At 43.9% G+C, this 27983-nt stretch overlaps 1 protein-coding gene across 1 annotated transcript in view; it reads left to right on the top strand.

Annotated features, from left to right (window-relative positions):
• B3gat2 (beta-1,3-glucuronyltransferase 2) overlaps window positions 1-27983 on the top strand; it is a 77474-nt gene that overhangs the window by 34132 nt on the left and 15359 nt on the right. The window contains exon 2 of the mRNA XM_041655575.1: window positions 17180-17324. Within this exon, the coding sequence (XP_041511509.1) occupies window positions 17180-17324 (145 nt within the window). The remainder of the gene's footprint in view (window positions 1-17179; window positions 17325-27983) is intronic.

Raw genomic sequence — 27983 nt, 5'->3', positions numbered from 1 at the left:
TGCAGCGCTGTGCATTTTGTTGTGCAGTTGATCCACCATCAGCCGTTAGGTTGCAGTTAACATGGGTTCACTTAGCCTTTCATTTAGTTGATCATTGAATGTGCCCCTTACCTTCTGGCATTGCAAGCTGCACCAGGCTCATCTAATGTGCTTTCCACCACAGGCTTAGAGTCAGCTGTATTCTGGGGATTTGTGGTTCCTTCTATAATAGAACCGTAAGGTTTCTAACTAGACTATAAAAGGCATATACAATATTATATACTATACTATATACTATATAAGGCATATACTATATACTATAAAAGTCATGGACAATCAATGTTATTTATCAATAATGATGTTGGCCTTGACCATCTAGCCAAGGTGGGTCTTAGCGGCTCGGCTCCTTCACGGTAGAAGTATTCCCCTCCCTCCTCTTCCATATCAGCATCTTTGGAAAGACATCCTAAGACACAACACATGCATAAGAAGCAGAGTTATGATTTACGTTCTTAGAGTTACCAATATAAGTTATTTGGAATTCTCCATGCAAGAGTTGACCATTCCTCCATTTATTGTATTAACGTGGATCAGTAGTTGTTTTGTTTTACAGCTTGGGTTGTGATCAATTTCTCTAGCCACACTACTCTAGCTTTGTCAGGTGAGATTTTTAGTTGATTCCTGTTTGCCTTTGATAGGCCCCCACTCACAGCTGGGAGATTGGGGATTTTGTTTTGTTTCTGAGCACTTCTGTGCTATCTGGACGGACAAGGCACCTCAGAAAAATCTTGCGTGCTTCCTAGGCCTAAAATCAGCTATCTATCAGTGTGATTCCTCTTAATGGAGGATGACATAAGAACAAGACCTGAGTTGTGGTTGCACTCATTGCTACCAGAACATCCTTGTTTCTAAGCCCCCAGCTTACACCACCAGGAAATACGTGCGTACTAGCTGGCGTGAATGCACGTGTCTATCACCAGCTTCGTATAAAACTCCATAAAGTTCAAAACTGTGACGGCTGCACTCCTCCACCACCATGTGGAACATTCGAGCCTCCAACTTGCCAATCTTTCCATTTCCACTCCAGCTATGAGAATTGAAGTCCCCAAAGCCATCACCTGCAACCATTCTTTCATGAAAGTACATAGTGGGAACGTGGTAAATGACTCTCAGAATTTCTAGAACATTCTTGGTGATTTGTGCTGCTCATGCTTTAGGCTCGATTCTAGCTGACGTCTTCAAGGAAACCACAACAGTCCATGGATCAGGCCAACTTTCTTCAGTACTCTCTCATGATACCATTTCCTTTATAACCTTAACCAGGAAAGACATTCATGACTAATTTTGCAATGAGTTGCATAATTGCTTTTACTCTCTTAGAATTTTGGCTTTGAGAGGTGAAGACCTTGGCTCCCTTGCTCAGAGATAAGCACAGCATCATGCATGTGTGTGGTAAATATTAAGAAGTTGTTGCTGATGTGGGTTCAGTTTTCTACCCAGTGAGACAGGATGAAGGCTGAGAATGTGGTCTTAATGACATTTCTGCTTTCTGGCATATTTAGATCCTCAGAATAATTTGCTTATACACCTAAAGTTCACAATGTGGAAATGACACACTATTGAAATTAAAAATAGGCAAAAGAAATCCAAGATTCGTAAAGTCATGCATAGGATACCATTTGGAATGATGGCATTAAGATGAGCAGCAACTAGCTGAGGTGTGTGCCTGTTAACCCTGAGGGTTCCTGTTAACCATTGCCATGGGAGGGACCAAAAAAATCACAGTTTAAAGCTGCAGAAAAACAGATGACTCATGATGTAGGAGCTGGATATTGCAAAGAACCAACAACCATGTACTGCACAGTTGGCGCCTCCCTCCTCCCCTAGAGGAGACGTTGATGCGATGCAAACTGTCACTGGCTTTTTTTGATTTCCATGCCATTTGCCTGAAATTTTTTGTATTATTATTTTTTTTATTATTCCTCAGATGCCTGTTTGCTTTCTTTTGAGAGAAAGGAAAGGGATGGACCTGGATGGGGATGGGAGTCGGGGAGGAACTGGGAGGAGTAGAGGAATGGGAAAATGTAATCAGGATATGTTATATGAAAAAAAAAGTCATTTCCAATAAAAGAACCAATAAAAGTTAAATTAATAAAAGTATGTTAAGATGGCTACCATATTCTTGTAACATTTCTTAGAGTAAATTGTTATAATTACTTGGAGAAAGGCCTCCAAGGAAATGCTGACTGTATCCTGTGTGTCCTTTGTAACACTGAGGTGAGGCTGTGTAGCTGTTTAACACTGCTATTCAGGCCCTGCCTACGCTGTCCTTTTAATTGAGAGCTGTGGCAGGAGGATTAGCTGGCAGAATATTACATCAGTATTGAGTAAATAGGAAGACAGTGCCTTTCGGGGCCAGACCTGTTCATAATATTGTACCCTTTCCTCCATGCTTCTAGCTTTCTTTCTCTCTCAGACTGGGGCTCACACCAGGCACCTGAAGCTGTGACTGTTGTTTTGCATTAGGAAAGTAACAATATGAAAAAAAATTAAAAACATGGAGAATATTTCAGTTACTAGAGGGAGCTCCTGGTTGCAGTAGTTACTGTCTGTAACATTTTTTCCTCTTCTGAGCCAAGCTGCAGCCAAGGAATCCTTAAGGCATGGAGGCTGAGTGAAAGGACACAGAACAAAGGTTAGATCCCAGGGGGAATGGAGAAGCCCTGTAAGTAGCTGTGCTATTTTCCTTTGAAACGTCCGTGCTCTTTAGAGGACAGTGGTCCTGGATAGGAGGACAGAGTATCTAATTCTGTGGCGACGCCTCCCCCACTGAAGCTCAGTGCTCTGCCAGAATGCAGGGTTACAGGACCTAGGCAACCTTTTAACTCTTTCAATGACAATCTCGCAAGGAAAAAAGAAATTGGCATAATTGCAAACATCATTCTGCAACATTGCCTGTTTTCCTATGGTCCTGTCCATCATCTCAGCATCCTGCCCTCTGCAAAAGTGAAACCCAGCTGATGCTAGCTAGCCTGAGCTGCCACGGATCAGGCTGTATTCTGTGGGCAGAATCCTTTGTGACTTTCATGGCCTAGTTTAAAGGGAAAGCCTACATAAAAAAGCCAGCTTAAATTCTATGTCCATGCTTAATCATCCCTTTCTTAGCCATCCTATACTTGTGAGCTGTTCTCCCTCACCCCGTGTGTGTGTGTGTGTGTGTGTGTGTGTGTGTGTGTGTGTGTGACAGGTGCTAGCCTTGCCTCCCACGTAATTCAACACAGTCTCTTATTTGCTAACAGTCTTCTGAGGATTTTGTCTCCCTCTCTCACCTTGCAGTAAAAGCACTGTATCTACAGACATGCGCCACCCTCATCAGCTTTGCATGGATTCTGGGTACCCAAACTCAGATCCTTGCACCAAGTCAGCAACTCTGCCATCTCCCTAGCCCTAGCTTCCTTTTTTAATGATAGTTTCTCTTTTTATGTTTTACAAATATTCTTGCTTATCATTTGTATTTATTGTATGCCTTTACATCTATTACAACTGCCAGTGTGTGTGTGTGTGTGTGTGTGTGTGTGTGTGTGTGTGTGTGTGGTGTAGTGTAGCTTATCCATCTAGAAGTCAGAAGACAGCTCCTCGGACTCTGCTCTCTTCTGCCACCTTGTGGGATCAGAGGATCAAATTCAGGTGGTCAGGCCTGTGCACATGCACCTCACCTCAAAACATGTTTGTAGCTGAATGTTTTTCTTTGTCCTGCTGGTCCCCCTGGACTGGATTCTTTCCTGCTCGTGGGTCCCTGAAGCTGCTTATGAAATAACCACTCAGTAATCACAATCCCAGAGAACCTAGACAACAATGAGAACCCTAAGAGAAACATAGATGGATCTAATCTACATGGGAAGTAGAAAAAGAAAGACAAGATCTCCTGAGTAAATTGGGAGCATGGGGATAATGGGATAGGATTGAAGGGGAGGGGGAGGGGGAGAGGCAGGAAGGGGAGCAGAGTAAAAAACCAGCCAACTGAAGGAGCCATGGAGCACAAGTCAGTATGTATTGTTCCTCCATGGTCTCTGCTTTAGTTTCTGCCTCTTAAGTTCCTGCCTTGAGTTCCTGCCCTGACTTCCACGAATTATGACTGACTACAAGTGGTGCTGGCATAACTGGATATCAACACGAAGAAGAATGAAAATAGACCCCTATCTATCTCCATGCACAAAACTCAAGTCCAAATGGATCAAAGACCTCAACATAAAGCCCGCCACACTGAACCTTATAGAAAAGAAAGTGGGAAGTATACTTGAACACATTGGCACAGGAGACCACTTCCTAAATATAACCCCAGCAGCACAGACATTGAGAGAAACAATTAATAAATGGGACCTCCTGAAACTGAAAGGCTTCTGTAAAGCAAAGGACATGGTCAACAAAACAAAATAACAGCCTACAGAATGAGAAAAGATCTTCACTAACCCCACATCAGACAGAGGTCTGATCTCAAAAATATACAAAGAACTCAAGAAATTGGTTATCATATAATCCAATAAAAAAATGGAGTACAAACCTAAACAGAGAATTCTCAACAGAGGAGTCTAAAATGGCTGAAAGACACTTAAGGAAATGTTCAACATCCTTAGTCATCAGAGAAATGCAAATCAAAACAACTCTGAGATTTTATCTTGCACCTGTAAGAATGGCCAAGATCAAAAACACTGATGACAACTTATGCTGGAGAAGTTGTGGGGGAAAGAGAACACTTCTGCATTGCTGGTGGGAATGCAAGCTTGTACAAGAGCAGTTTCTTGCCCAAATGGCTAGACTTGCCATTCTGAAAGCAAACTCCATAACAAATTTATTTGATGCCCATCATCTTCTTTGGTTATCAAAGTACCTGGCTTTGGTTATCAAAGCCAGGAGCAGACATCTCACATCCAAAGAATTTTGAGTTATTACAACATTTTAAATGTCATATTTTGTAGGTCTTTTAGAAGTTTTTAAAAATTACCTATCCATCTGAAATATATCTTTGCATATCTAGGAAACCTAACTAACTTGTCTATAAGTTTGACTATATAGATGACTATTATATTCTTAAATAAGCTGCATAAACATAATACCTTAAACAAGAGTAGAAATATACATGCAAAATTGACCTTAAATTTATATCACTAAACCAAAGTCCATGCCAATACAAAGTATTCATTTCTTTATCATATCCCCCTTTTTCCTTTAAAAAGAGATTGACTATGACTATCAGTCATTTATAACTAACCCCATTTAAATGAAAACAAACAGCATTTTGGGAATTTGGTCATAGTTTTTTGTACCACTTTAGGGACATTGTTAATCCTATGGGGACCCTGAGAAAATTTAGAATTATGTTTAAATTCTGGCTGGGGTATCTTTTGTGGTTGGTACATCTCAGCCAGCAGTTCTGAAGCTATCATGTATGCTGGATCACCTGGGCCATTATTTTACGGGGGTCTTGTTTGATCAAATCGTATTGTTCTGGAAGGAATTCACAGCTTCTCATCTTCTATGGAAACAAAAGCAGAACCTCTTTTTCAAAGTAACACGTCCTTAGACTTAAATTTTGAAGTCAAGACACCTTTAAAATATATATGTTGACTTAGCTTAGCAACTCCCACAATCAAATGTCTCTTTGTAGTTAGCTCATTAACAATCAAAAATCCAAAGAAAACACAATGATATACATAATCCAGATTTTCTGCGTATATTTTATCTTTACATGGATTATTATTTTTACTCTATTACTTTTTAGTATTTTATTTTTGCTCTTTTAATTTATGATTGTCTGTACTCTTTTCTTTCAAGCACATGTACAGTTTCTAAACACACTGTGACCCATTTAGAACTTTTTTGTCTGAATCTGTATTTACTATGTATCTGTATTGTTTTTTTTTCACAGGCAGGCATGGCTAGGATCAAAGGGGCGGCCCTGAATGGTGGTTCCACCCCACCAGCTTTTTAACAGGGCAGAGGCAGGTTCACCCACAAGTGGGAGCCCGTGTTCACCAGCTCTGGGAAGCAGTGTTTGCCTTCTGTTCTTATCCTTCTTCTTTGATTGTGACTACACTTCTTCATTCCCCAGGAAAACTTGTTGGGCCCACTTTTAAATGAATACATGGCATGCACAAGCTTGTCACTCATGATTTGGGATGTTGAATACAGAGAACAACTTTGTGTACTACCAAGAGGAGGTAGAGGAACTAAAGTGATGGCTCAGAGATTAGGAGCACACAGGGACCCAACTTCAGTCCCCAACACCCATATTGGGATGCTCTCAGTAGCCTGAAAGTTCCATTCCAAAGAGCCTCTTTGGCTTACATAGCACCTGCATGCCTATGCATGTACACACATGTGCATGTGCCCGTGTACACATCCCCACAACCCCACATCCCCACTAAATTTTTAAAAGAAAAAAATTTAAAGACAGAACCTATGATTTTTCCTCTCACTAATATTTCACAGATTTAAAATGTTAGTACTCTAGACCTGGAAAGTAATGATAGGAGATTAAATACCCTCCCCGAAACACAAAGTGCTATTTTTAAGACATTAAAGATATAAACCATTCTGTTAATGAAAATAACATATGTGTACCAAACTGAAGTGGGTTCTCTGTGTGTTTGTAAGACAAGGACATTTTGGAACTGTCTGAAGTATGTGAGGGGGAGGAACTTGAATGTGTAGTAAATTGGGTTATGTTGTGAAACTTTTGTTAAAGGGTCTACATTTTTTTTGACCAAACTACAGAGAAGAGCAGGCATGCAAATAATAGATTACCTGGTACTGATTACTACTGATTCAAGACTTAGATCACTGAAACAGTGATATAGAGCTGAGTCCAGAAAGAGATGAATGGAGAGAGAGTAGCCATGCTCCTGGTCATTACGGCAAAGGTGCTGTTCTCACCGAGTTGCTGTGTCCACTCCACACTGGAGCAGTCAGTACTGAAACTGACAGAATGTGAGCTTCATATGGAAATGCAAAGGACACAGACCAGTGGAAATAGCTCCAGAAGTGAAGAAAACTGAAAGGGGACCGACCTGACCTGGCCAGGGACTAACAAAACTATGATGACCTGAACACATGACTTTGGCTCCATGGACAAACAATGGATCTCAGCAGAGATTCTAGAAGCAAACCCACCCAGAAGATGTACTGAACCAACTTTTTTATTTTTGGCAAAGAGTCAAAGGTGATTCAGCTAACCACGGCATTTAGGCACTTTCACAGCAAATGGACATCGATAGGCAACAGAAGAAAGGGGAAGAACCTAATAAGTCATGTGAAATCAGCCATGCAGATGCTCAGCCCTGTGTCAAAGGGAGCTGAAAATGGGCTCTCACTGTGCGCTGGTTCCTGAAAGGACGGCCTGCACACTTTCCTGCAGTTATAGTTGAAACTCTGCACAACGTTTCTTTACGAATTGCAGAAGTTGATATGAGCTAGCACAAGATAATTGTAAAGGATTTAGTGTAAAAGTAAAGGGATTATAAAAGTAGTCATTTCACATCTGAGGGGGAACAATGCAGTAAGACTTTTATTGCCTGGGATGCCTCACGCCCTTAAATCTTTTTAGAACAAGGTGGGTTGTTAATAATAAATGGAATTGCGATGCTGGGCTAATGGGAGATCTGATTACTTCACTCTCGTGCCATGAGGTGCATTCCAATTGCATTGGGAAACACCCCTGGTAAATCATTCTTTTCTTTTCATAAAAAAAATTTCTCAATTTATAATCATTTTTATTGTCACTTTTTATAATTTTTTTAAATTAGCATACATAATAATGAGTTTCATAACGACATTGTCAATCATGCATGTCTTTGTACGTTAAACCTATTCATATCTCATTATCCTTCCTTGTTTGTTAGACCCTCCCACTTGTGCCCTTGCGCCCCTGCAAATAGTCCCTGTTCCTTTATGTCCTGTCATTCATATGTGCACGTGTGCATGCATCTGTGTGTGTGTGTGTTTGAGGGGCATTTAGTTATGTATTTATATCAAGTTAGTTTCTTCATTGCTTACATGATTCACAAAAGTCCCTTAAGAGAGAAGGAGTTTGCTGTGGTTCCTAGTCCCAGGGTACAGCCGAACGGAGCAAGGAAGTCACGGCAGCAAGAGCGTGAGCCGGCTGACCACATTTCAACCGCTGTCAGGGAAAACAGGGGGACAAAGGCTTTGGCTCTACCAGTTTTCTCTTTGTTATGTGGTCCTGCCGCACACACAAGGAATGGTGCTGTGCACATTCAAGCAGGTCTTCCCACTTCAGTTATTCTTGCCAAAGTCGTGCTACAGACGTGTTTTAAGGCTGGCATAACGGACCTGGAGGGATGGCTCAGCCGTTAAAGGCCAGGCTCACAACCAAAAACGTAAGGATGACATAATGAAGAAAATACCTCATAGGCTTGTTTCCACCATGGTTCTAGATCAATGGCTCTCAACCTTCTCAATGCTGCGCCTCTTTAATACACTTCCTCATGTGGTGGGGACCCCGATCATAACATTAATTCATTGCTACTTCAAAACTGTGATTTTGCCACCCTTATGAATTGTAATGTAAATATCTGATATGCAGGGTAGCCGATATATGACCCCTTTGAGGGACTGTGACCCACAAGTTGAGAACCGCCATTCTAGATCCTTTCAAATGGACCATCAGGCCATGATTTTGCAAATATTGGTATAGTGGTATACTATTTGTGTTTTAATAAATACAGCTTGCCTGAAGATCAGAGGGCAAAGCAGCCACACTAGTCAGCCATACAGGCCAGGGGGTGGTGGCACACATTTTTAATACCAGGACTGGGAGACAGAGGGAGAGGGATTTCTGTGAGTTCAAGGACAATCTGGGCTACTCAAGATCAATCCAGAAACAAATCCAGGTGGTGTGGTTCACACCTTTAATTCCAGTGTTTGGAAATCACACACCTTTAATCCCAGCACTAGGGAGGTGAAGACAGGAGCAATATGGCTGGGTGGAGAGAGGAATATAAAGGGGAAGAGACAGGAACTCAGTGGAGTGTGGGGTCTGAGGATCTCACCCTTTTGGACTGAAGATTTGGAAGAGGTAACAGGTCTCTCTAATGGCTGGCTGCTTTGCTTCTCTGATCTTTCAGCTCGAACCCCGATTCTGCCTCTGGGTTTTTATTATTCATGCTGCATATTGTCATTGCAGAACATCAGAATTTGTTACATCTTCAGGTTCAATAAACATCCCTAGACACTAGACGGCTCCCTCCCCTGCCCGCATCTTCTAACTCCAACTTTCTCACAATCTATATAGGGACCTTTAGGGTCTACACGATTGTTCCCTATACATGAATTTTTAAATCTAGAGTTCACCTATGAGAACAACACGTGCGATTTGGAGTTCTGAGTCTGGCTTATTGGACTTGGCAGGATGATCTCTAGCTTCACCCATAGTCCTGAGAATGACATAGAAAACTGTATCCTTGATGACTGAATACAGCTACACCTTGTGTCTGTCCCACGTTTCTTTAGCTACTTATCTGCTGATGCATGTCCCGGTACTGCGAGCAGTGCTACAGATGTGGTTGTGCAAGCATATGCGTGGTGTGTTGACCCCAATCCCTTCAGGTATATGCCCAGGGGCTGTGTAGCTGAACCGTAGCATAGATACATTTTTAATGTTGAGGAATCCTCACATTGATGTCTCCGGTTGCTAGGTTAATTGAAATCCCCACCCGTAGTATATGAGGCTCTTGTTTGCCCCACATATTCCTGCTAAAACTTCACAGTCATCCTAACTATTGGGAGGTGGAATCACAGTGTAGTTTGTAAGCTTTATTCATTTATTTATTTTAAGACATGATCTCACTATGTAGCCTTAGCTAGCCTGGAACTCATTCTGTAAACCATGCTGGTGTCAGACTCACCAGCTTCTGCCTCCCACAGGCAGGGATGAAAGGCCTTAAAGGCCTGTGCCTGCCACCAGGCCTGGCTCTCGGTTTAGTTCGGATTTTTCATTTCCCTCCTGGTTAAGGGGGTTAAACATTTTTCTCGTGTGTTAATTGTTTCTGCTTTCGAGAATTGCCAGTTCCATTCTTTCATGTATTGATTGGATGATTTGTTTGGATGTTTAATTTTTTTAGGCCTTGGCAGGTATCAATCCCTTGTCAGATGTAGAGTTGGCAAAGGTTTTCCTCCCGTTCTGTAGGCGCTCTTTGTCCTGCTGCACGTGTCTTTCACTGGGTGGCAGCTTTTTAATGTCATGGGATCCCATTCATCAGCTCTTGCTGTTTCCGGAGTGGGTGGAGTCCGACTCAGAAAGCCTCTGCCTGTGTGCACATCATGAAGTGCTTCCCCAGTGATTTAGTCTAACACCTCCAGCACTTCTTTATTTTGTCTGTGTGTTAATGGCTTTTATCCATTTTGGTGTGGGTTGAATGATGTGGGAGTGTCATCTGTCTAACTGTTGCTTTCATTGGTTAATAAAGAAACTGCCTTGGCCCCTTTGATAGGACAGAAAATTAGGTAGGCAGAGTAAACAGAACAGAATGCTGGGAGAAAGAAGCAGATTCAGGCAGACGCTATAGCTCTCCTCTCCAAGATGGGCGCAGGTTAAGATCCTTCCTGGTAAGCCACCACTTCGTGGTGCTACACAGATTATTAGAAATGGGTTCATCAAGATGTGAGAATTAGCCAGTAAGAGGCTAGAGCTAATGGGCCAAGCAGTGTTTAAAGGAATACAGTTTCCATGTAATTATTTTGGGTGTAAAGCTAGCCAGGAGCCGGGGCGGCAGGAATGCAGCCTGCAGGGTGGCAGGAACGCAGCCCGCAGCTCCTTCTACAGGTGAAATATATAGAACCAGCATCATTCTTCTGTGTGTGGATATCCAGCTTTAATTCTTTCTTCAGTCGAATTTTTTCAGTATTTTTAAGTTACATGCATGTATGGGAGGTGGGGGTACAGTTGCCATGGGACCAGAGGAGTGGAATCTTCCTGGAGGCGGAATTCTCTGTCGATGTGGTTGTACCCTTAACCACTGAGACTGTATGTAACCCCCATTTCTTGAGGAGCTGCCCCTTTCTTCAGTGTACTTTACATCTTGGCCAAATACTTGTGACTGGGGCTTGGTGAACGGACTTCTGGGTTCTCTTTTCTGTTGGTCCACATATCTTGTTTTGGTGTCAAAACTATGCTGTCCCTGTCTCTCTGTAGTATAATTTGAGGTCCAGTATTATGATGCCAGCCACATTTTTTTTCTTCTGAATTTGCTTTTGTTACACAGAGTCTTCTGTGCCTCTATATGAATTATGAATTTTGTTTCTCTATTTCTATGAGTAATGACATCATTTTGGTGGGAACTGTATTGCGTCTGTAGATTGCTTTTCAATAATATAGCCGTGTTTATAATACTAATCTTCTCAATCCTCAAGCATTAAAAATCTTTACCTCTTCTAGAGTTTTCTCCAATTTCTTCCTTCAGTGTCTTGAAGTTGGTCTTATAGAGGTTTCACTTCCTAGATTTAGTGCTTTTATTTTGGCAGGATATTGTAAATGTGATTGTATCCTGATTTCTTTCTTAGCAAGTTCATCATCATCATCATTATTATTACCATTATTATATAGAAAAGCTACTAGTTTTTATGTGTTGACTTTTGTGCTGTATAGTTTTCTATCAACTTGACACAAGTTAAAGTCATCTGAGAGGAGGGAACCTCAGTTAAGAAAATGCCTACTTAAGATTGGGCTATAGGCAACCCTGTAGGGCATCATCTTAATTAGTGGGGGAGGGCCCAGCGTAGGGGTAGTGGGTGGTGCCATCCCTGGGCTAAATGTTCAACAAGAAAGCAGGCTAAGCAAGCCAGTAAGCAGCACTCCTCCTTAACCGCTGCCTCAGCTTCTGCCTCTGGGTTCCTGCCCTGTTTGAGTCGCTGCCCTGACTTCCTTCAGTGATGAACAGTAATATGCAAGTGTAAGCCAAACAAACCCTTTCCTCCCCAAGTTGCTTTGGTCATGGCGTTTCATCACAGCAATAGAGAGCCCTAACTAAGTCAAGTTGGTACCAGGGACTAGGTATGTCTATGAGCCCTGACCGTGTTGTTTTGAGGAGGATTGGGGGAGGACTTTGGAACTTCAGGCTAGGAGAGCCTTGTGTGCTGAGAGCTTTGTGGACTGTTCTGTAGGAATTTGGAAAATAGAATTCTTAAGGACAGAGCAGAGCAGAGGATGAAGGCCTGGCTTGTGGAGTTTCAGAGGGAAGTATAAAGACTCTTTTGAGGTCATTTGTTATTTTGAATTAAGATTCCATGGTTCTGGTTAGCTGGGGCAGAAGAATCACCTGTGATTAACAGGATCCCAGAACTACTGAAGCAAAATCTTTGCTTTGCTGGGGTACTTGATGCTGGTTGGATGGAACTGAAAAATTAGTGCTGCTTAACAAGAGATCATTTCTGTTGAGGTGAAATCTCTTTGAAAGTGTTTCCTGAAAGTCAGTATACAGAGGCTGTGTTCCAGACATGGCCAGGGTTGTACCTGACAGCTAAACTTGGTAGGGGAAGAGTCACCAGGTGATACTGGTTTTGAAGGCATGAAGCTGTCCTGGGGAGCGGCAGAGGCTTGGCACTGTGTGGCAGGGATGGAGTCCCTGAAGAGAACCCAGGAGAGGTTACTGGTAAAAGTGCAGGCCAGTTACAGCAGAGACCCCAGCATTCTGGAAATGCTGGTACCATGGAACAAGAACAGAAGTGGAAAGGTGGAACAGACCAGAGCCTAAAAGACAATCTGTGTGTGCTGTAGAGGACAGAGTTGGAGGGGTGGCCCAAGCCCTTTGGAGGAGCCCAGGAGATCGTGAGTGAATCCCAGACATTGAACTTTGAGTTATTTGCACGTTGGGGAGTTTGGTTTTGCTTTAATCTGATTGTGGCTGTACCCTGGCTCCTCCCTCTCCAAGTGAGAAGGTATTTAACTTCATTTTGATTTTTTTACAGAAGACCACAGTTGAGAGATTTTGAACTTTTAAAAGAGGCTATGCATTTTTAAAGAGACTAGATATTATAATGGAATTGAACTTTTTAAGTTTTTGAATTTGTAAGACTGTGAGACTTTTAAAGTTACTTTTGTTTTTAATGTGAGATCTCAAGATGGTTGAGAAAGGAAAGCTTGTGGCATAACTGTTATGATCCAGCATGAGATTGGACCTTGGGGGGTGGGTCCAAACCATGGAGGGTGGGGGACAGCACACCCTTACAAGGAGAGTTTTGGTGGGGGAGGGAGAGAGAGAGGAGAGAGAAAGGGAGCATAGAGAGACCTTGTGGGAAGAGAAAGAGAGAGAGAGAGAGAAAAGGAAGGAGAAAGAGAGAGAAAGAAAAGGAAGGAGAAAGAGAGAGAAAGAAAAGGAAGGAGAAAGAGAGAGAAAGAAAAGGAAGGAGAAAGAGAGAGAAAAACAGACAGAGAAATGCAGGGAGAGGAAGAGGAAGACGAGAAAGGAGTAGGTGGAGTTTCACATTTTAAAGGGAAGGGCAAGACCACATTATAGGCCAGGGTATAGCCTGTCATGCAGTAGGACCAGGCCAAGGTCTGCCAGGTCCCCAAGGGCGAGGTCAGGTGTGCCTGGATGCTAACAATAACAGCTGTGTGTTTGTGAATCAAGTGGACAAGTTGTGCCTGGATAATTTTATGTCAACTTGATACAATCTAAAGTCATCTGAGAGGAGGGAGCCTCAGTAAGAAAATGCCTGTGTAAGATGGGGCTGTAGGCAAGACCCAAAGGTTGTGACCCCTTTCATGGGAGTCACCTAAGAGCATTAGAAAACACAGATATTTACATTATGAAGTAGAAATTAAATAATCTTATGGTTGGGGGTCACCACACCATGAGGAACTGTCTTAAAGAGTCACAACATTAGAAAGGTTGAGAACCACTGCTATAGGACATTTTCTTAGTGATTGGTGGGGAAGGGCCAAACTTGTTGTCTCTGGGCTGATGGTCCTGGGTTCCACAAGAAAACAGGCTGAGCAAGCCATGGGGTGCAAACTGGTAATCTGCAGCCCTCTGTGGCCTCTGCATCTGCTCTCAACTCCAGACTCCTGCCCTGACTTCCTTTAGGAGGGGATGTGAAAATATAAGCCAAATAAACCCTTCTCTCCCCAACTTGTTTTGGTCATGGTGTTTCATCACAGCAATAGTAACCCTAACTAGAACAATTTTGTGTCTTGGTACTTAGCTAAAAGAACTAAAATTCTTAAGCTAAGATGTTTCTAGAGAGGCCTTTAGTATCTTTTAAGTGTAAGAACATGGCTTCTCCAAATAGGAATATTGAGTCCTCCCTTTCCTAGTTTCCTATTTCACCTCACTGGTTTAAAACCAGAGCAATAATCAATGTATTGACTAAAGGGGAGAAGGTCGATACCCGTGTCTCAGCCCTGATTTTAGAGGAAATACCTGGAGTTTTTCCTCATTTAGTATAATGCTGTGGTAAGGTTTTTGTTTACCACATTAAAGCATTTTCCTTATTTTCCTTCTGGAATGTTATCATGAATAGGCGTGGGAGCTTGTCAAAAATCTGGTAGGATGAGTAATGAATCGGCCTGACCATTGCTTGACTTTCTTGGGAGGCTATTACTCTCTCAATCCCATACCTCATTACATAGCCACCTGAGCTGTTTACATCCTCTTGATTCAGTTTTGATAAATCATATAGGAGTAGGAACTTATCTGTTCCTGTTAGCTTTTCCGTGTTTTTGGAATATGTTTTTCGAAGTGTTCCCTAATGATACTCTAGGTTTCATTGGTGACGATGCTAATGTTTCCTTTCAAGTCTGTGCTCACTTGGATCTTCCCTTGGCCGAAGTTTGGCACTTGTATTCATGTTTTCAGAGAACCAACTCTTTGCTGCATCGATTCTTTATGTTGTCCTCTCAGGCTCCATTAACTTCTACCCTGATATTGATTATTCCTCCCATTTACTCATTTGCTGTTTGGTTTCTTCCTGTTTCGCTACAGTGTCAGGTGACTCATTCAGTTATCTGTCCGTGTTGCTGCTGTTTGTTATGTATACATTCGGAGTTGCAAGCTTTCTTCTTAGAAACCCCTTTGCTTTACCCCAAAGGTTGTAATTGGCTGTGTCTTCATTTTAATTTCCTTCTAAGAACGTTTAATTGCCTCCCTGATTTCTCAATGATCATTCAAGAGTTTATTGTTCAAACCCCACACATTGTTATAGTTTCTCTTGCTCTGTATTTCTAGTCTTGTCCATTACTATCTCATAATAAAAAAGAAATGAGTTTAATTCACGTGAATTTAAGACTGACTTTCACAATTTATATGTAAAATGTCCCTGATAGGCTCATGTGTGTGAACACTTGGTCCCTAGCTGGTGGCACTTTGGGGAAAATTTTAGAATATTTAAGAAGTGGAGCCTGGGGTGACTTACTAGGAACTGCCTTGAGGTCTCGTGACCCTGCCTTACTTTCTGATTTCCCATTTTCCAAGTGTGGACAGAATGTGACCTAAATGGGACACACTTCTTCTCCTGCCACCATGCCTTCCCTGGGTGATGCCATTTATTCTTTGTGTCATGATGACCTCTAACTGCCTGGAACTGTGAGCCAAAATACAAGCGAACCCTTCTTCTCTTATGGCACTTTTGACACTGTCTCTTGTCACAGATATGATAAAGTCACTAAGATTGTGTTATAGCCTAAACTGCATTCTCTTTTCGAGAAAGTCTCATGAGAAAAGAAGCTATGGTTGGCACTCTGAGAGAATTTCCAGTAGATGTCCCTGATTTGACCCATTTGATGTATGGTGCAATTAACCCCAAAGCTGGTTGTTTTCTGAATGACCTATTTGGAGACACTTATTATAAACATCTGGACTCATCTGCCCGTTATGTGCAATAGTATTGCAAAATTGGATGTGTCAATATTTGGTACATATATTTATAGTACTTATATCTTTTATAACCTTTATAACCTTCTTTCTCTTATCTGAGAAACTTATCCGTCAAGCCTACTCTATTAGACCTGAGTATGCCTTGTTTTCAGTTTCCCTTTGTCTGGAATATAATTTTCCAATACTTTGCTTTCAGTTCATAATTACCTATGAGTCACCTCTTGCTTTTTTTGTTTTTTGTTTTGTTTTGTTTTAATCAACCAGCTACTCTTCATCTTTTAAGAGGAAAAGTTAAATGTATTTACATTAGGCTGTTACTGAGCAGAACTTGCTGATTCTTGTATTGGTGGTCTTTTTAATTGGTTTAAATAGTTTGTTCATTTTCCATTATCCATCACAACGTTTTTCTGATCTGCTGAAATGATTTAATTTGTTCAAGGTGTGTATTTGTTTCTTTTGAAACTTATTCTGCCCCAAGCTCTTATTAAGATCTTATTCCCTCTATGCATAATTTCTCTAAGATTATTCTGCAATGTGTTGACATCTTAGTTTTATTTATTTTTTATTTTGTGCTTGTCTTAGAAGGTCTTTATTTCCCCATCACTTTTAAAAGACAATTTCACTGGGTATAATAATCGTAGTTGTCAGGAATGTCTACTTTCAAGGATTGAACAGCTTCTGGGGTAGTTAGGGTTTCTGCCAAGAGGTCTATTGTTATCAAGATAAATCAAGATAAAGTTGCCTCTCTAGGTGAGCTGGCATTTTTTTTCTCTTGCAGGTTTTAACTTTTTTTTTTTTTTTTTTTTTTTTTTTTTTGTGGCAGGGTCTCTCTGTATTGCCCTGGATCTCTTTTAGAGAAAACCAGTCTGAGTGACATCGCTTACTGAGTCATAAAGTTTCCTGGGAATAATGTGGCTCATTTTAGAAGACAGGAGGTTATTTCTTAAAAGATTCAATTTTCAGACAATGGAAAGCATTTAATTATCACAGGTAGACTTCAAATAAGTGATATTTGGGGACTGGTACTTCATCTATAGTTTCTTTTTTTCTTTTGAGACAGGGTCTGTGTAGCTCTGACTGGGCTCGAACTCACAAGATCCACCAGTCTCTGCCTCCCAAGGGCTGGGACTAAAGGCATGTACCACCATACCCAGCAAGTTTATTTCTCTTAAGCCTTGGGCCAAAATGACAATGAACGGGGATAGAAGATTCTGTTTGGAAACCTTAAAATTTTGAAGCCATGGTAACTTCATTCCTGCCGTGTAGATCACTACACATTAACAAAACTTACGCACATCTTTCCCCCTTCGTAGATGAGGACCACCCGCAAGGTTTCTGTCTGGCCTGTGGGCCTTGTTGGCGGGCGACGCTATGAACGACCACTGGTGAAAAATGGCAAAGTTGTTGGCTGGTACACCGGGTGGAGAGAAGACAGGCCTTTTGCCATCGACATGGCAGGTGAGCCATGCACATGCGGGTATTTGTTCCTATTGGGTGGGGCTTAGGATGCTCCTAGAAGGAAGCTTCAAACGACCAATTTGCATAAAGCCCTGGAATGTACTTCATTCATCAGTGGAAATATTTGAATATCCAAAATAGGTTCTTTACAGTTCAAATTGATGCTGATTTCGGAAGTGGTTAGAAAATAATCATCCCTTTTATCCTCTTACCTAACAAACGTTTGTGTATGGGTATTGAATTGGGCATGAGGGGTTTAGAGTAAAGGAGCCATTGTTCCTACCTCTCTCTAATTTCTCAGTTAAAACCTTTTGGTGCCCCTGTGTAGAAAGCTGGTTGATGTATTAAATATATTGTAGTAAGAGGAACAGGCTGTGTCCCGCTGCCCGGCTCCCAGCCGCCTGGCTAGCTTAGCCCCCAAAATAACCATACAAAAACTGTATTCGGTTTAATTATAATACAATTTCCATGTGGTTATTTCAGGGGTTAAGTTAGCCGGGTGGCGGGATGCAGCCCGCTCCTTCTACTACAATTTATCATGTTTATTGATGTTTAGTAATGAATTAAAATTGACAAGTCATTTCGATGTTTGTTGGTAAATTTGGGGGCTTACTAATAAATAGCTAAAACATAAAATTAGATTCTGGTTTTCTATATATGCATTACTTTTTTAATAGATCTGTATTTTAAAGTTGTTATTTCCTGGCCAGCCAACCGGATTGAATTAGACCTGTGTAAACCTCAAGTTTTCAAATACTGCTTGATCATGAAGGGACTCGTATTCTGTGGGTTATAGAAAGTGAAGCTTTTGATTGCTGTGCTAGGATGGGTTTGGAACATGAGGGTTGGATGGAAGACAATCGCTGCCATCCATAACTGACAAGACGAAGTCAGAAAGGTTTCAGAATTGATCACATCCGTTACCAGCACTCTCTGTCAGCCGGCGCTCTCCCAGTTCTTTCCTGTGTAGCTCCCACCCACGGTCAGAACCTCTGTGCTCAGAAATGCTGTCTTCTAAACTGGACTTGCTGCATTTATTCTGAAACTAAAAAATTTGAGAAAATAAGATTGTAAAGAATGTTGAGGATGAAACTCTCCCAGATGGCTGCAGGCTGCATGTGTCGCAATGCATCATGGTAAAAGACAAATGATTTGTGCTCCATATTTTACATGCTGCAAAAAGAGCATAAATTTGAAGATATCTGCTGAGGTCTCTGACCCCTTAGCTAGCCTAGGTCCCTTGTTCCTACTCTCTATGGCTTTATCTCTCCATATCCTTGAGGTTTAGTTTTTAAGGCTCTAGAGCTATACTGGCACTTCAGCTAAGACATTTGCCTGGAGCAGCTAAGAAGCAGGAGAGCCATGCTTCAGAGAGCCCAAGGGGTCTTCTTTCCTTCCTTTCCTCCTTCCTTCCTTCCTTCCTTTCTTCCTTCCTTCCTTCCTTCCTTTCTTCCTTCCTTCCTTTCTTCCTTTGTTCCTTCCTTCCTCCCTCCCTTCTTTCCTTCCTTCCTTCTTTTCCTTTTTATTGTTAAATGAAACTTTTGAGAACTTCATCTGTCATTCTCACCCCTCCTTTGCCCTCTCCAGATCCTCCAGTGCCCCCCCCCAATTCATGACTACTTCTTCAATTTTTGTTACGTGTATATACATTTGTGTGTATATATATATATGCAGACATTCATAAAAGAATCCTTTCCCATCCATCCCATCCATGGCTCTGACAATACAAGGCTAAACATCACGCATGCTGGGAAATTGAGCATCCTCTTGACTATGGCATAAGCTAGAGCAGAAAATGTGTCTTTCCACTTGTCTGGGATGCAGTGTCCTCCTGTGGGGAGAGAGGAAGCTGCATGAGAGGACCACTGTCTGCCGACCCCCAGTGTCATGTCTTGATAAACACGAGGAGAAGAGTAGGTGCTGGGCATGCAAGTGAGCATCCAGGACTGCAGTAGAAGTCAGCTAGCAGACCTTTGGTCCTCAGCTTCCCTGGAGACTGTTTCAGGGCCATTCCCCAAAAAGCTTGCAGGATGCAGTTACCTTGCGTGAGCAGCATCAAGGTGAGAGCAGCTTGGATAATTCCTAGCACTTGTTTCCAAATTGATATTTCTGCAATTCAAGGAAGACATATGGGTTTGTGCATAGGGGCCTCTTACTGCAAAACCTAAGAGATGTTTTTCACTGCTAACTTCTCTTCCCAAGGGCATGGCCATTGTTTGGCCTTTTCTGAACATTTCAATACATTTTCAAACCACAATGAAACCTGCATAGCACAACAAAATATGATCTACTTGTTTTCTTGGTAGTCTTACTTTAAAATAGGAACTCAGTTTCACCTTCGAGGAAACGTCACTCCCCACGTGCCTTTGCTTGGCATCTCAGTTTTTAGTGCATCCTTGATTTTTTTGGAATCCCAGAAGTGCAGGTGATCTTGTCAGTAGAATAATGAGTCCGGGTCTGAAGTCTGCCCTCATTCTGAAACTTCGAAATGCTTGTCTTGGTTTAGAATTGTATTGTCTGGTCTTCACAGGGAACAGAGGCCGCAGGTCCTTAGATCCATGTGGCTTGTCCCTCCTCATTTTCACATTAGCGTGGAGAGAGAGGGTGAAGGAGACAGATGGGGGGGGGGAGTAGAGACATGAGCGGGGAGGGAGGGAGAGAGGGAGAGACACAGAGAGGAAGAGAGGGAGAGGAAGAGAGATGGGAATGAAGGAGAGAGAGAATGGATATGAGAATGAGTGAACAAATATGTGGGGGAATGAGAAGACCTGGAGTGAGAGAAGGAAGCCAGAGGTCACATCCTGTAGGGCATCGTGTTCAAATGGCTCTGTGGTTGAATGTGAGGACATATTGGAGTGTGGGTCTCTCTAATATTATAAAGCTAATTAAGAAACCTGCTTTGAGGATTTGAGCACACTAAGCAGCAGTCCTCAGAACCCAACCTGTTGGTGTCTCTGTGAAGCGCATCACTGGAGTTCATGTAGCAGACATGAAACAGTGGACTTCTGCCTGACACCATGCATACAGTACTTAGACTGACGTTTCACTGTCACAGTGGACTTTCCCGGGGCTGAAAAATCACTGTCAGGTGGCACCAGACACTGCTTTGAAGTTGTCCTGTGTGTCCAATGTTAATAAGGGTGTGAGGATTGGATCTGGTCCACGAGGGCATTTCCTAAAACTTTCTAATCACTGCTCCTTATGGTAGTATGCGATGAGATGGAGAAAGGGTTTCACAGGCAGCTCTGCCGTGGCTGACTGTTGGTTTCTGGTGTGACCCTGGAGTATTTCTCCTGGGCTGTGCCTCGGGCTTCTCTTCTCTTCTGGCATCTGACAACAGACTCGAAGAGAGGCAGTCCATGCAATGTTTTTAGCCTGCTTTGTGGGCAGGGAATTACTTTCAAGTGACAGTCTCATTTTGGCCACTTCCACGGAAATGTCAGTGACCAACATGGCTTGAAAGAGCTGAGCTGAAAGGAATTTGAAGCTCAGTCAGAGGTCCAGATTTGCTTAAAATCGGAACTTTACGCTGAGATCCTTACACTGGACTTTTAAATATACACCTGTTTATATTTCTTTTTTATATTAAACCTTTTTCATAAAATATATTTTGATCATGTTTATGCTGAATTCTTTTTTTTTTTTTTTTTTTTTTTTTTAGTTTTTCCGAGACAGGGTTTCTCTGTAGCTTTGGAGCCTGTCCTGTGCTGAATTCTTAATGTTTGCATATACCTTAGCATTATCTCTAGCAGGCTGCAAGCAGGGCGTTGTGCTCAGTTAATAACAAGCACAATCCCTAGGTGAATGACTGGCAGTCAGTAGACACTCTATTCTGGTGTGCCACAATTCTGGCATTAATCCGTTAAAGTAAGTTCATATTCCACAAGTTGGAGGGTTTCAGACAGACACAAGCCACACTTTAGGGATTCCCAGGCCAAGTATGGCTCCTGAGACTCTATCGCATCGATGTGTTCATACACAAAAGCGGAGGTCCATTTGAAGTGATATTCCAGGGTCACCACTAATGTTTTAGATGTTTCATGACTGACACAAACGAGCTGTGACCACGAGTGTTTCCTCACACATGACTTACCAGGAACGCCTTCCTAGATGTCTGTAAGTTCTCTGAATTCTCTGCCTGGCGGCCAGTGGCCCGTGGGTATGTGGTAACCCTTAGAAAGGAGGTGAGCATTAAGGAGAGTGGAGATGCCTGGGATTGTATCCTGGGAGACAGAACCAGAGACGATGAAGGTCCTGGGGTGCACCTGTGAACATGGTAGTCGGGAGACTAGACGGGGAAATAAATGGTGCATCTGGTAGTTAAATACCTCAAGTTGTAGTTGGCAGTGGATGTTGAGCTTAAGAACTGGGAGCACAAACAGCATCAGAGTCAGGAGAATGAACAGGCTACACTCGGTAAGAATAACCTGTCAGCAAAAGGGAAGAATGTGGCTTCCAGAAGAGCAGATGGCGACGTTTGACCCGTGAAAGGAGTGGCAAGGGCAGGAGTGGGCAGGATGAGTGTCAGAGGGTGTTCTGGGTGCATGAAGCCAAAAAGGTCTGTACGGAGATGTCACTGGGGACACAAGAATGGGATGACCCTGACGTCCCTTCAACTCCAGTTGTGCGACTTGGAGCAAGTTCTGTTTTTAGGAATGGGGGCTGGTCATACTGTGGTTTCCATTGACACTAGCTTTTTCTGATCATTGGGCTTATCATCTTCCCAGGTGGCAGAGTTTCTAGACTCCGGGGCCCATCCTAGACCTTTGGGGGAAGTGGGTGGGTAATGGGTGTGGGGCTGGAGGGGGGGGGTCAAGGGTGATCAAGAGGTAAGAGAAAGATGGTATCAGTTTTGGGAGCAGGAAAAATAGGATCTCCCTCCCTCACAAATGAGATGAGTCTCACACATGACTTTCGCAGGAACGTCTTCCTACATGCCTGTCATTCTCTTCATTCCCTGCCTGGAGGCCCGTGGTCATGGGTGTGTGGAAGCTCTGAGGACGGAGGACGGAGGATAGAGCTGCCTGGGGTTTTAGTCAGGATGTAATCTCCTCACATGGCTACTGGAGACCAGCCAGGGGGAGCTGGGGAATGGCTGCACTGAACCAGTAGGGAATTCCTAGCCCCTGCCCCCAAACCAGCAGAGTGGAGATCGCAAGACTCAACATAGATAACAGCAAGAGATAGAAAACATGTTTGGAGTTAAACTTAGAGTAGATAGCATGGCTACCCGGCCTGACTCAGAACTGGTATGGAGGAAGAGGTGGCACCTGGCAGTCACCTTAGTCTGCTAGCTCTGTGTGAATAGGGGTAAACCTCAAGGGGGCACCTTTTGGGAACAGCAGGTCGGGGGTGAGTCATTCTTAGGGGAAAGGCAACAGGGGTCAAATTGTGAGGACTGAGCGGTGACGGGTATGATTCTGTGTGGTTAGTGGAGAGTCTGAAATCCTTCGAATAGCCCTCTAGTGTGATCAGAAATGCGTTTGCAGCCACGTCAGTGGGTACAGTGTGAACGGCAGCTGAGGCAGGGTCTCTGCAGCTGTCTGAGGGGATGAGGCAGAGGAGGATGCTAGGTGAGAAGTGGCCTGAAATGCCACCGTCAGCAGGGACATAGCATTTTAAGGCTCCGTTTCCTTATAAAACGGTCGTAAGTCAGCCGACATTTAGATGATGGCACCCTTTCTGCTGGGTGATGGGGTGGGAACGGACGTGTGTTAAATTTAAGTTTGGTTCGGTTTGAACTGACGTAGTTTGTGTTATCCTTTGAGTTGTCATTTGCAATTAGAAACTATGGTAATCGCGGGTAGTTAGAGCTGCCTGTTAGCCAGAAGAGCAGCTGTGCAAGCTATGGCGCATGCCCAGTAGTAGGGGGAGGAAGGCCATTGCCTGACTAATGTGTCTGAGTGGATGCATTGTGGGTACGCTGTCCGCGTGGAGAGTTGTGGAGTCTGGAGAGACTAGCAATGAAGGCGTCAGCCACGGTGCCTGCTCGGGCTTCTTACACCACACCCGGCCTTTTGTCCTCAGTGGTTCATGCTTTATCCCTGAGCAGAAGCAGAAGCCATCCTTAGGAATGCAAGCTGGATTCTTGGCGACCCTTTAATCACAGGTACTCCGAGGCCACTCTTGGCTCCACTGGCAGAGTCCTGCCTGCCTGCTGCCTCCTGTCCTACCAGCCTTGCCCCCTCTGCCAGAGCGTCGGGTCCTATTTCCTTCAGTCCCAACGCCACAGCCTGGCTTCACCTTACAGCCCCACAGACACTGCTATCAGGAAGGCTTCCCTCAGTTCCACCCTGCTCATCCTTCTGATCTCCGCATGCGGGCCATCTTCATGGAGACGCCTTCACTAACACCCTAGCTTAAGCTAGCCTAGTCTCCCTCTGTCATAACCCGCCACACTGCTAAGTTCCGGTATGTCACAGCCTCCTGTATGACACTTCTCCCGTAGCTGAAACTCCCGCCATTGCCTTCCCCTGACAGGAAAGCAGCGAATGTGTGGACAGAAGCTGTGACCACTCTGTGCTCCCCCGTCTCCAATCCTGTGTGTGCCAGATGCCCTGGCACAAGGGGGGCTGAGGGCTCTCCTAGCTCGGAGGGCACCCTGCCTGCCCACTGCTGGGTGAACCTTTCAGGAAGCTATTGCACACAATGGCCATGAACATGGTGCCATCCAGGACCAACAGGTGGCTCTGGGCAGCTCCCTGGAGCTCTCCTCCTGTGGGTAGGCTCTCTGCTTTGTCTTGCTATTTGTTGGTAGGAACTTCCTCTTGGGGTAATTTGTTTAGTTAAACCCCTTTGTTGGTAGGTAGCACTCTGAAAAACTGGGAAGCAACCTGGATCAAATGGTCACCAAAGCCAAATCAGCAGGTAATACCAAGACGTTTACTTGCTTCCTGAGAGGAGATGTCGTAAGGAGGCAGAAGGGCTTCCTTGTTTCTTTGGGGCCATTTGCCACCCAAGCATGCTGATTTTCATACGTGCAAGCTCTGCGTGGTGCAGAATGTCCTGGGATGTTCTCAGAGTGGCGACACGTGTCTCTACCAGCCCAAGGTCTAGAGAGAAGCTTAGGGCTTTGATCTCGGGTCGATGTGATGTAGCTGGAGTTGTGTGTGGTTCTCTAGGAGAGAACTTCAGTTACTGGAGCCAGGGCGGGGGCAAAGTGTTCTGTCGAATGGCAACTCACTGCTCGCTTCTTACCCACTTGCAGAACGAGGTGTCTGATAGAGGTGAACACGGGGACCTTGGCTCACAGGGGATCTTCTCCAGGGCTGTGGGAAATGAAAATAGATGAGCAGCTGTGCACCTCTGGGTGTTCACCATGCTGGAGCTCTCTCTGGTGCAGCTGGTGAGGGGGCAGGGCAAGGCAGGGGTAGAGTGGAAGAGCCATAGGACTAGGGGCGGGGGGCAGGTTCCGGGGTACATACCACTTCAATTCCAGCTGCTCTGTGTATATAATAGACTCTCCCTTGCAGTATCAATCCAATAAGTCATTTATTCAGAACTAATGATATGGGAAACCTATACTTTTCCTTATGTCTTTGAAATCCAGCCAACTCGATAATTACATGTTATCTGCTGAGCATTTAGCAGACATTCCTTAGGCTCTCTGTGTGCTTTCCCGTTGAATTCGAGCAACATTTTGCTAGTTTCATCTTCCCCATTTCAACTAGACATGATCAGTAACTTGTATGGGGATTAAGTGATTAAGAGCGGGAATCAGTTATGTCCTTGTAGCTACAGAGGCAGGCTTCCCACATGGCCTCAAATCCCACTTGCAGTCAGAGGACCCCAGTCTTTGATCTCTTTGAGCCTGTATTTTCTCTGTGGAGAAAATGAAATCCTTCTTAAGACCTAGCAGGTGAGCACCTAGCAGAACTCTGTAAGCACCCAGTGGGTGTTCTGTGCCTTCACCAAGAACTACGATGAGGGTGACTTAGAGGTCAACTGATTTGTTTCGATGACTCGGGTTGGCACTCTGATCACTACAGCTGGCAGATCCTTGAGGCAGCTGCTGGTAGGCGGGGCACTGACCCCCTGGTAGGCGGGGCACTGACCCCCCAGGTCCTCCCTGGGCATCAGCCCGCTGCACATGGTAAAGATCTAACTCAGACCATGGCCTGTTTCCTGATCTATCGATGGGGGTTGTACCGCTTGCCCTCTGGGTGGTGGTGTGTCCGGATGGGACTGTACATGCAGATGCACCTGCTGATGTCAGAATCGACGCCTGCATTCGGCTTTTTCAGCTCAGTCCAAAGTCGGTAACTTCAGAGCACACGAACTCCACTTTGGACCCACACACTTCCTTTCTCTGCCGGCTCCTTGCTCATTATCATTCCGTGAGTTGCTCAGCATGCAGGCTGCTGTGATGAGATAAATGTTGGCCCTGGCTTCGGATTAAATACCCCAAGAAGAGAGTGATCAATAAGAGAACAGAACCATAAAGGATCATTATAAAGAGTTGTTCAGAAGCAGGTATGCGTTCATTTTTATAATTTCCCAGCTGAGGAATCAAACAAACAAAAGCATGCAAGCTTGCAAAAGCCATTTATAACATTTAAATCTGCTTCTCTGATCCTGGTTGCCCCCGTGAATGGTCAGGGAAATGCGGACATGCATTTGGTTGTTGATGTGCTCAGGAGTTAAAAGACTTCTCATTTGTCTGCTTGAGTCATAGGAAGAAGTGTCGTTCTTTTCCACCGCCCTCATTTTCCAGGAACATCTGCAGATACAGCTTATGTCTCAGATCTATTAGAGCGTTTATGGCAGTTATTCGTATAAATAATTAGAATGAAGATCTTTGTTCTGCCCAGGCGGCGGTGGCGCACACCTTTAATCCCAGCACCCAGGAGGCAGAGTCAGGCGGATCTCTATGAGTTCAAGACCAGCCTGATCTACAGAGTGAATTCTAGGACACTCAGTGTGGGTACATAGAGGAAACCCTGTCTCCAAAAAAAAAAAAAATACCCAATCTTGTTCTGTCTGATTAAACCAGGAGCTGGCTGGCATGGATGTCAGTCTTTCTTTGGCATGTAGACTGGTTGCGGTGGCCGCCACATCTCTCTGCATTGTCTTCGTAAGTTAAACTTAGGCAGTGCTCTCCTCCAGAGGCAGCCACAGCCACCCAAACCCAGACACTCTAGTAGCTCACTTCATAACCATAACCACCACCAACTACTGCCATCCCCGCCCAGTTATCGATCGGATAGGCAAGTCATCAAGAATGGCATGGGTTACCTTCAGACCGAGTACACAGTGTCCCCCTGTCTTCCTGTGTTTGGCAGCCAATTTCTAGTCCCTGTGCCAGGCTCATCAATGATGCAGTAATGATTTTCTCTGGGAGATCATAGACTTCCTCTTCACCTGTTTCCCCGCTGGAATCCTACACTTCTTCATGTGGCCACAAGGTGGCGCGAGTGTCCCTGTTCTCCCGACCTCAGCCAGTGAAAGAGACTAGGAGAGGGCTCCAGAAGGGGAAGCTTCCGTCCCTGCAGGTAGCTGCGGAAGTGTTTGCTGAATTCACTCATTTTAACTCGTCTTTCCCTACCACTCTAAGGATTTTATCCAAATGAAAGGTTATCGCCCCATTGCTTGTTCTGAGACAACACTGTCGTTATTTCCTAACAAGGAAATTTCAAAAGGAAAGATGCTGAGTTGGATGGCAGGACACACTAGCGAGGATCTGTCTGATTCATCAGTCTCATTGGGCTACACATCAAAATTCTAAGATACCCGCTTATGATTGGTTAGGCCAAACATCTAGAGGGTGGGCCTACTGCTGATACAGGGACTATATATTTGTGTTGTATTATCTTATGTAGTAGCTATAGGATGTCACCAGGGATAAGAATGGGTTGTGAACGTGGCTAGAAGCTATAACCACATCTCTCCTGCAGTTCACAAGTTGTTCTAGGTCACAGCTCCACCTGGACCCTGCCCAGGCCTTGCCCTGAGTCAGTTCTGGAAATCTCAGTCAGGATGGCCTTATTGCCAAGCCTGGGGTACACAATGGGGTTATTTATATAGATTTCTCTTCAACAGAAAAGCAAAAGGAGAGCGGTTGATTGTGCTTTTCAGGAAGCGGGGAAAAATCAGCCACATAAGTGGAGATTGCCTGCTTTCACTGAGAATACAAGAGGGTCTCCTTGAAATATATGTGACCTGTAATTGACACAGAATTGTGCATGTTTGTAGGATAAAATGTGACAGTTGGCACACGTGTCAAATTTGTCACAGCCAAGTCGGAGTAATTAGCATATTCCTTGGAAGACCATCTGTGGCGGGGCGCGATGGTCTGAAGGAGATGGCACCCAAAGTCTCGGGCATTTGAAAGCTTGGCTCCCATTTTGCGGCACTCTTTGGGGAGGGAGCGGAGGTGTGGCTTAGTTAGAGGAAGCATGTCATTGGTTACACACATTGAGGTTTCAAAGCCACAATCTGTGTGCTTCTTACTTGCAGTCTGAGATAGGAGTTCTCGGCTGTTCTGTTGCCATGACTACCTCCTGCTGCTGCAATTCCCTACCAGGATGGATACTAACCCTCTGGAACCATAAGCCTAAATAAACTCTTCCGTAGGTTGCCTTGGTCACCGTGTTTTACCATAGTAATAAAATAAAATGCCTAATATGGAGGGATTGTCAGAGTTTCCCTGGTGGCTGTTGG

This window comes from Microtus oregoni, unplaced genomic scaffold (genome assembly GCF_018167655.1).
Source record: "Microtus oregoni isolate MIOR12 unplaced genomic scaffold, Mior012 000007F_ref0000211, whole genome shotgun sequence".
Classification (NCBI taxonomy): domain Eukaryota; kingdom Metazoa; phylum Chordata; class Mammalia; order Rodentia; family Cricetidae; genus Microtus; species Microtus oregoni.
The sequence above is the reverse complement of the archived record's forward strand: the minus strand, read 5'-3'. Positions and strand labels throughout refer to the sequence as shown.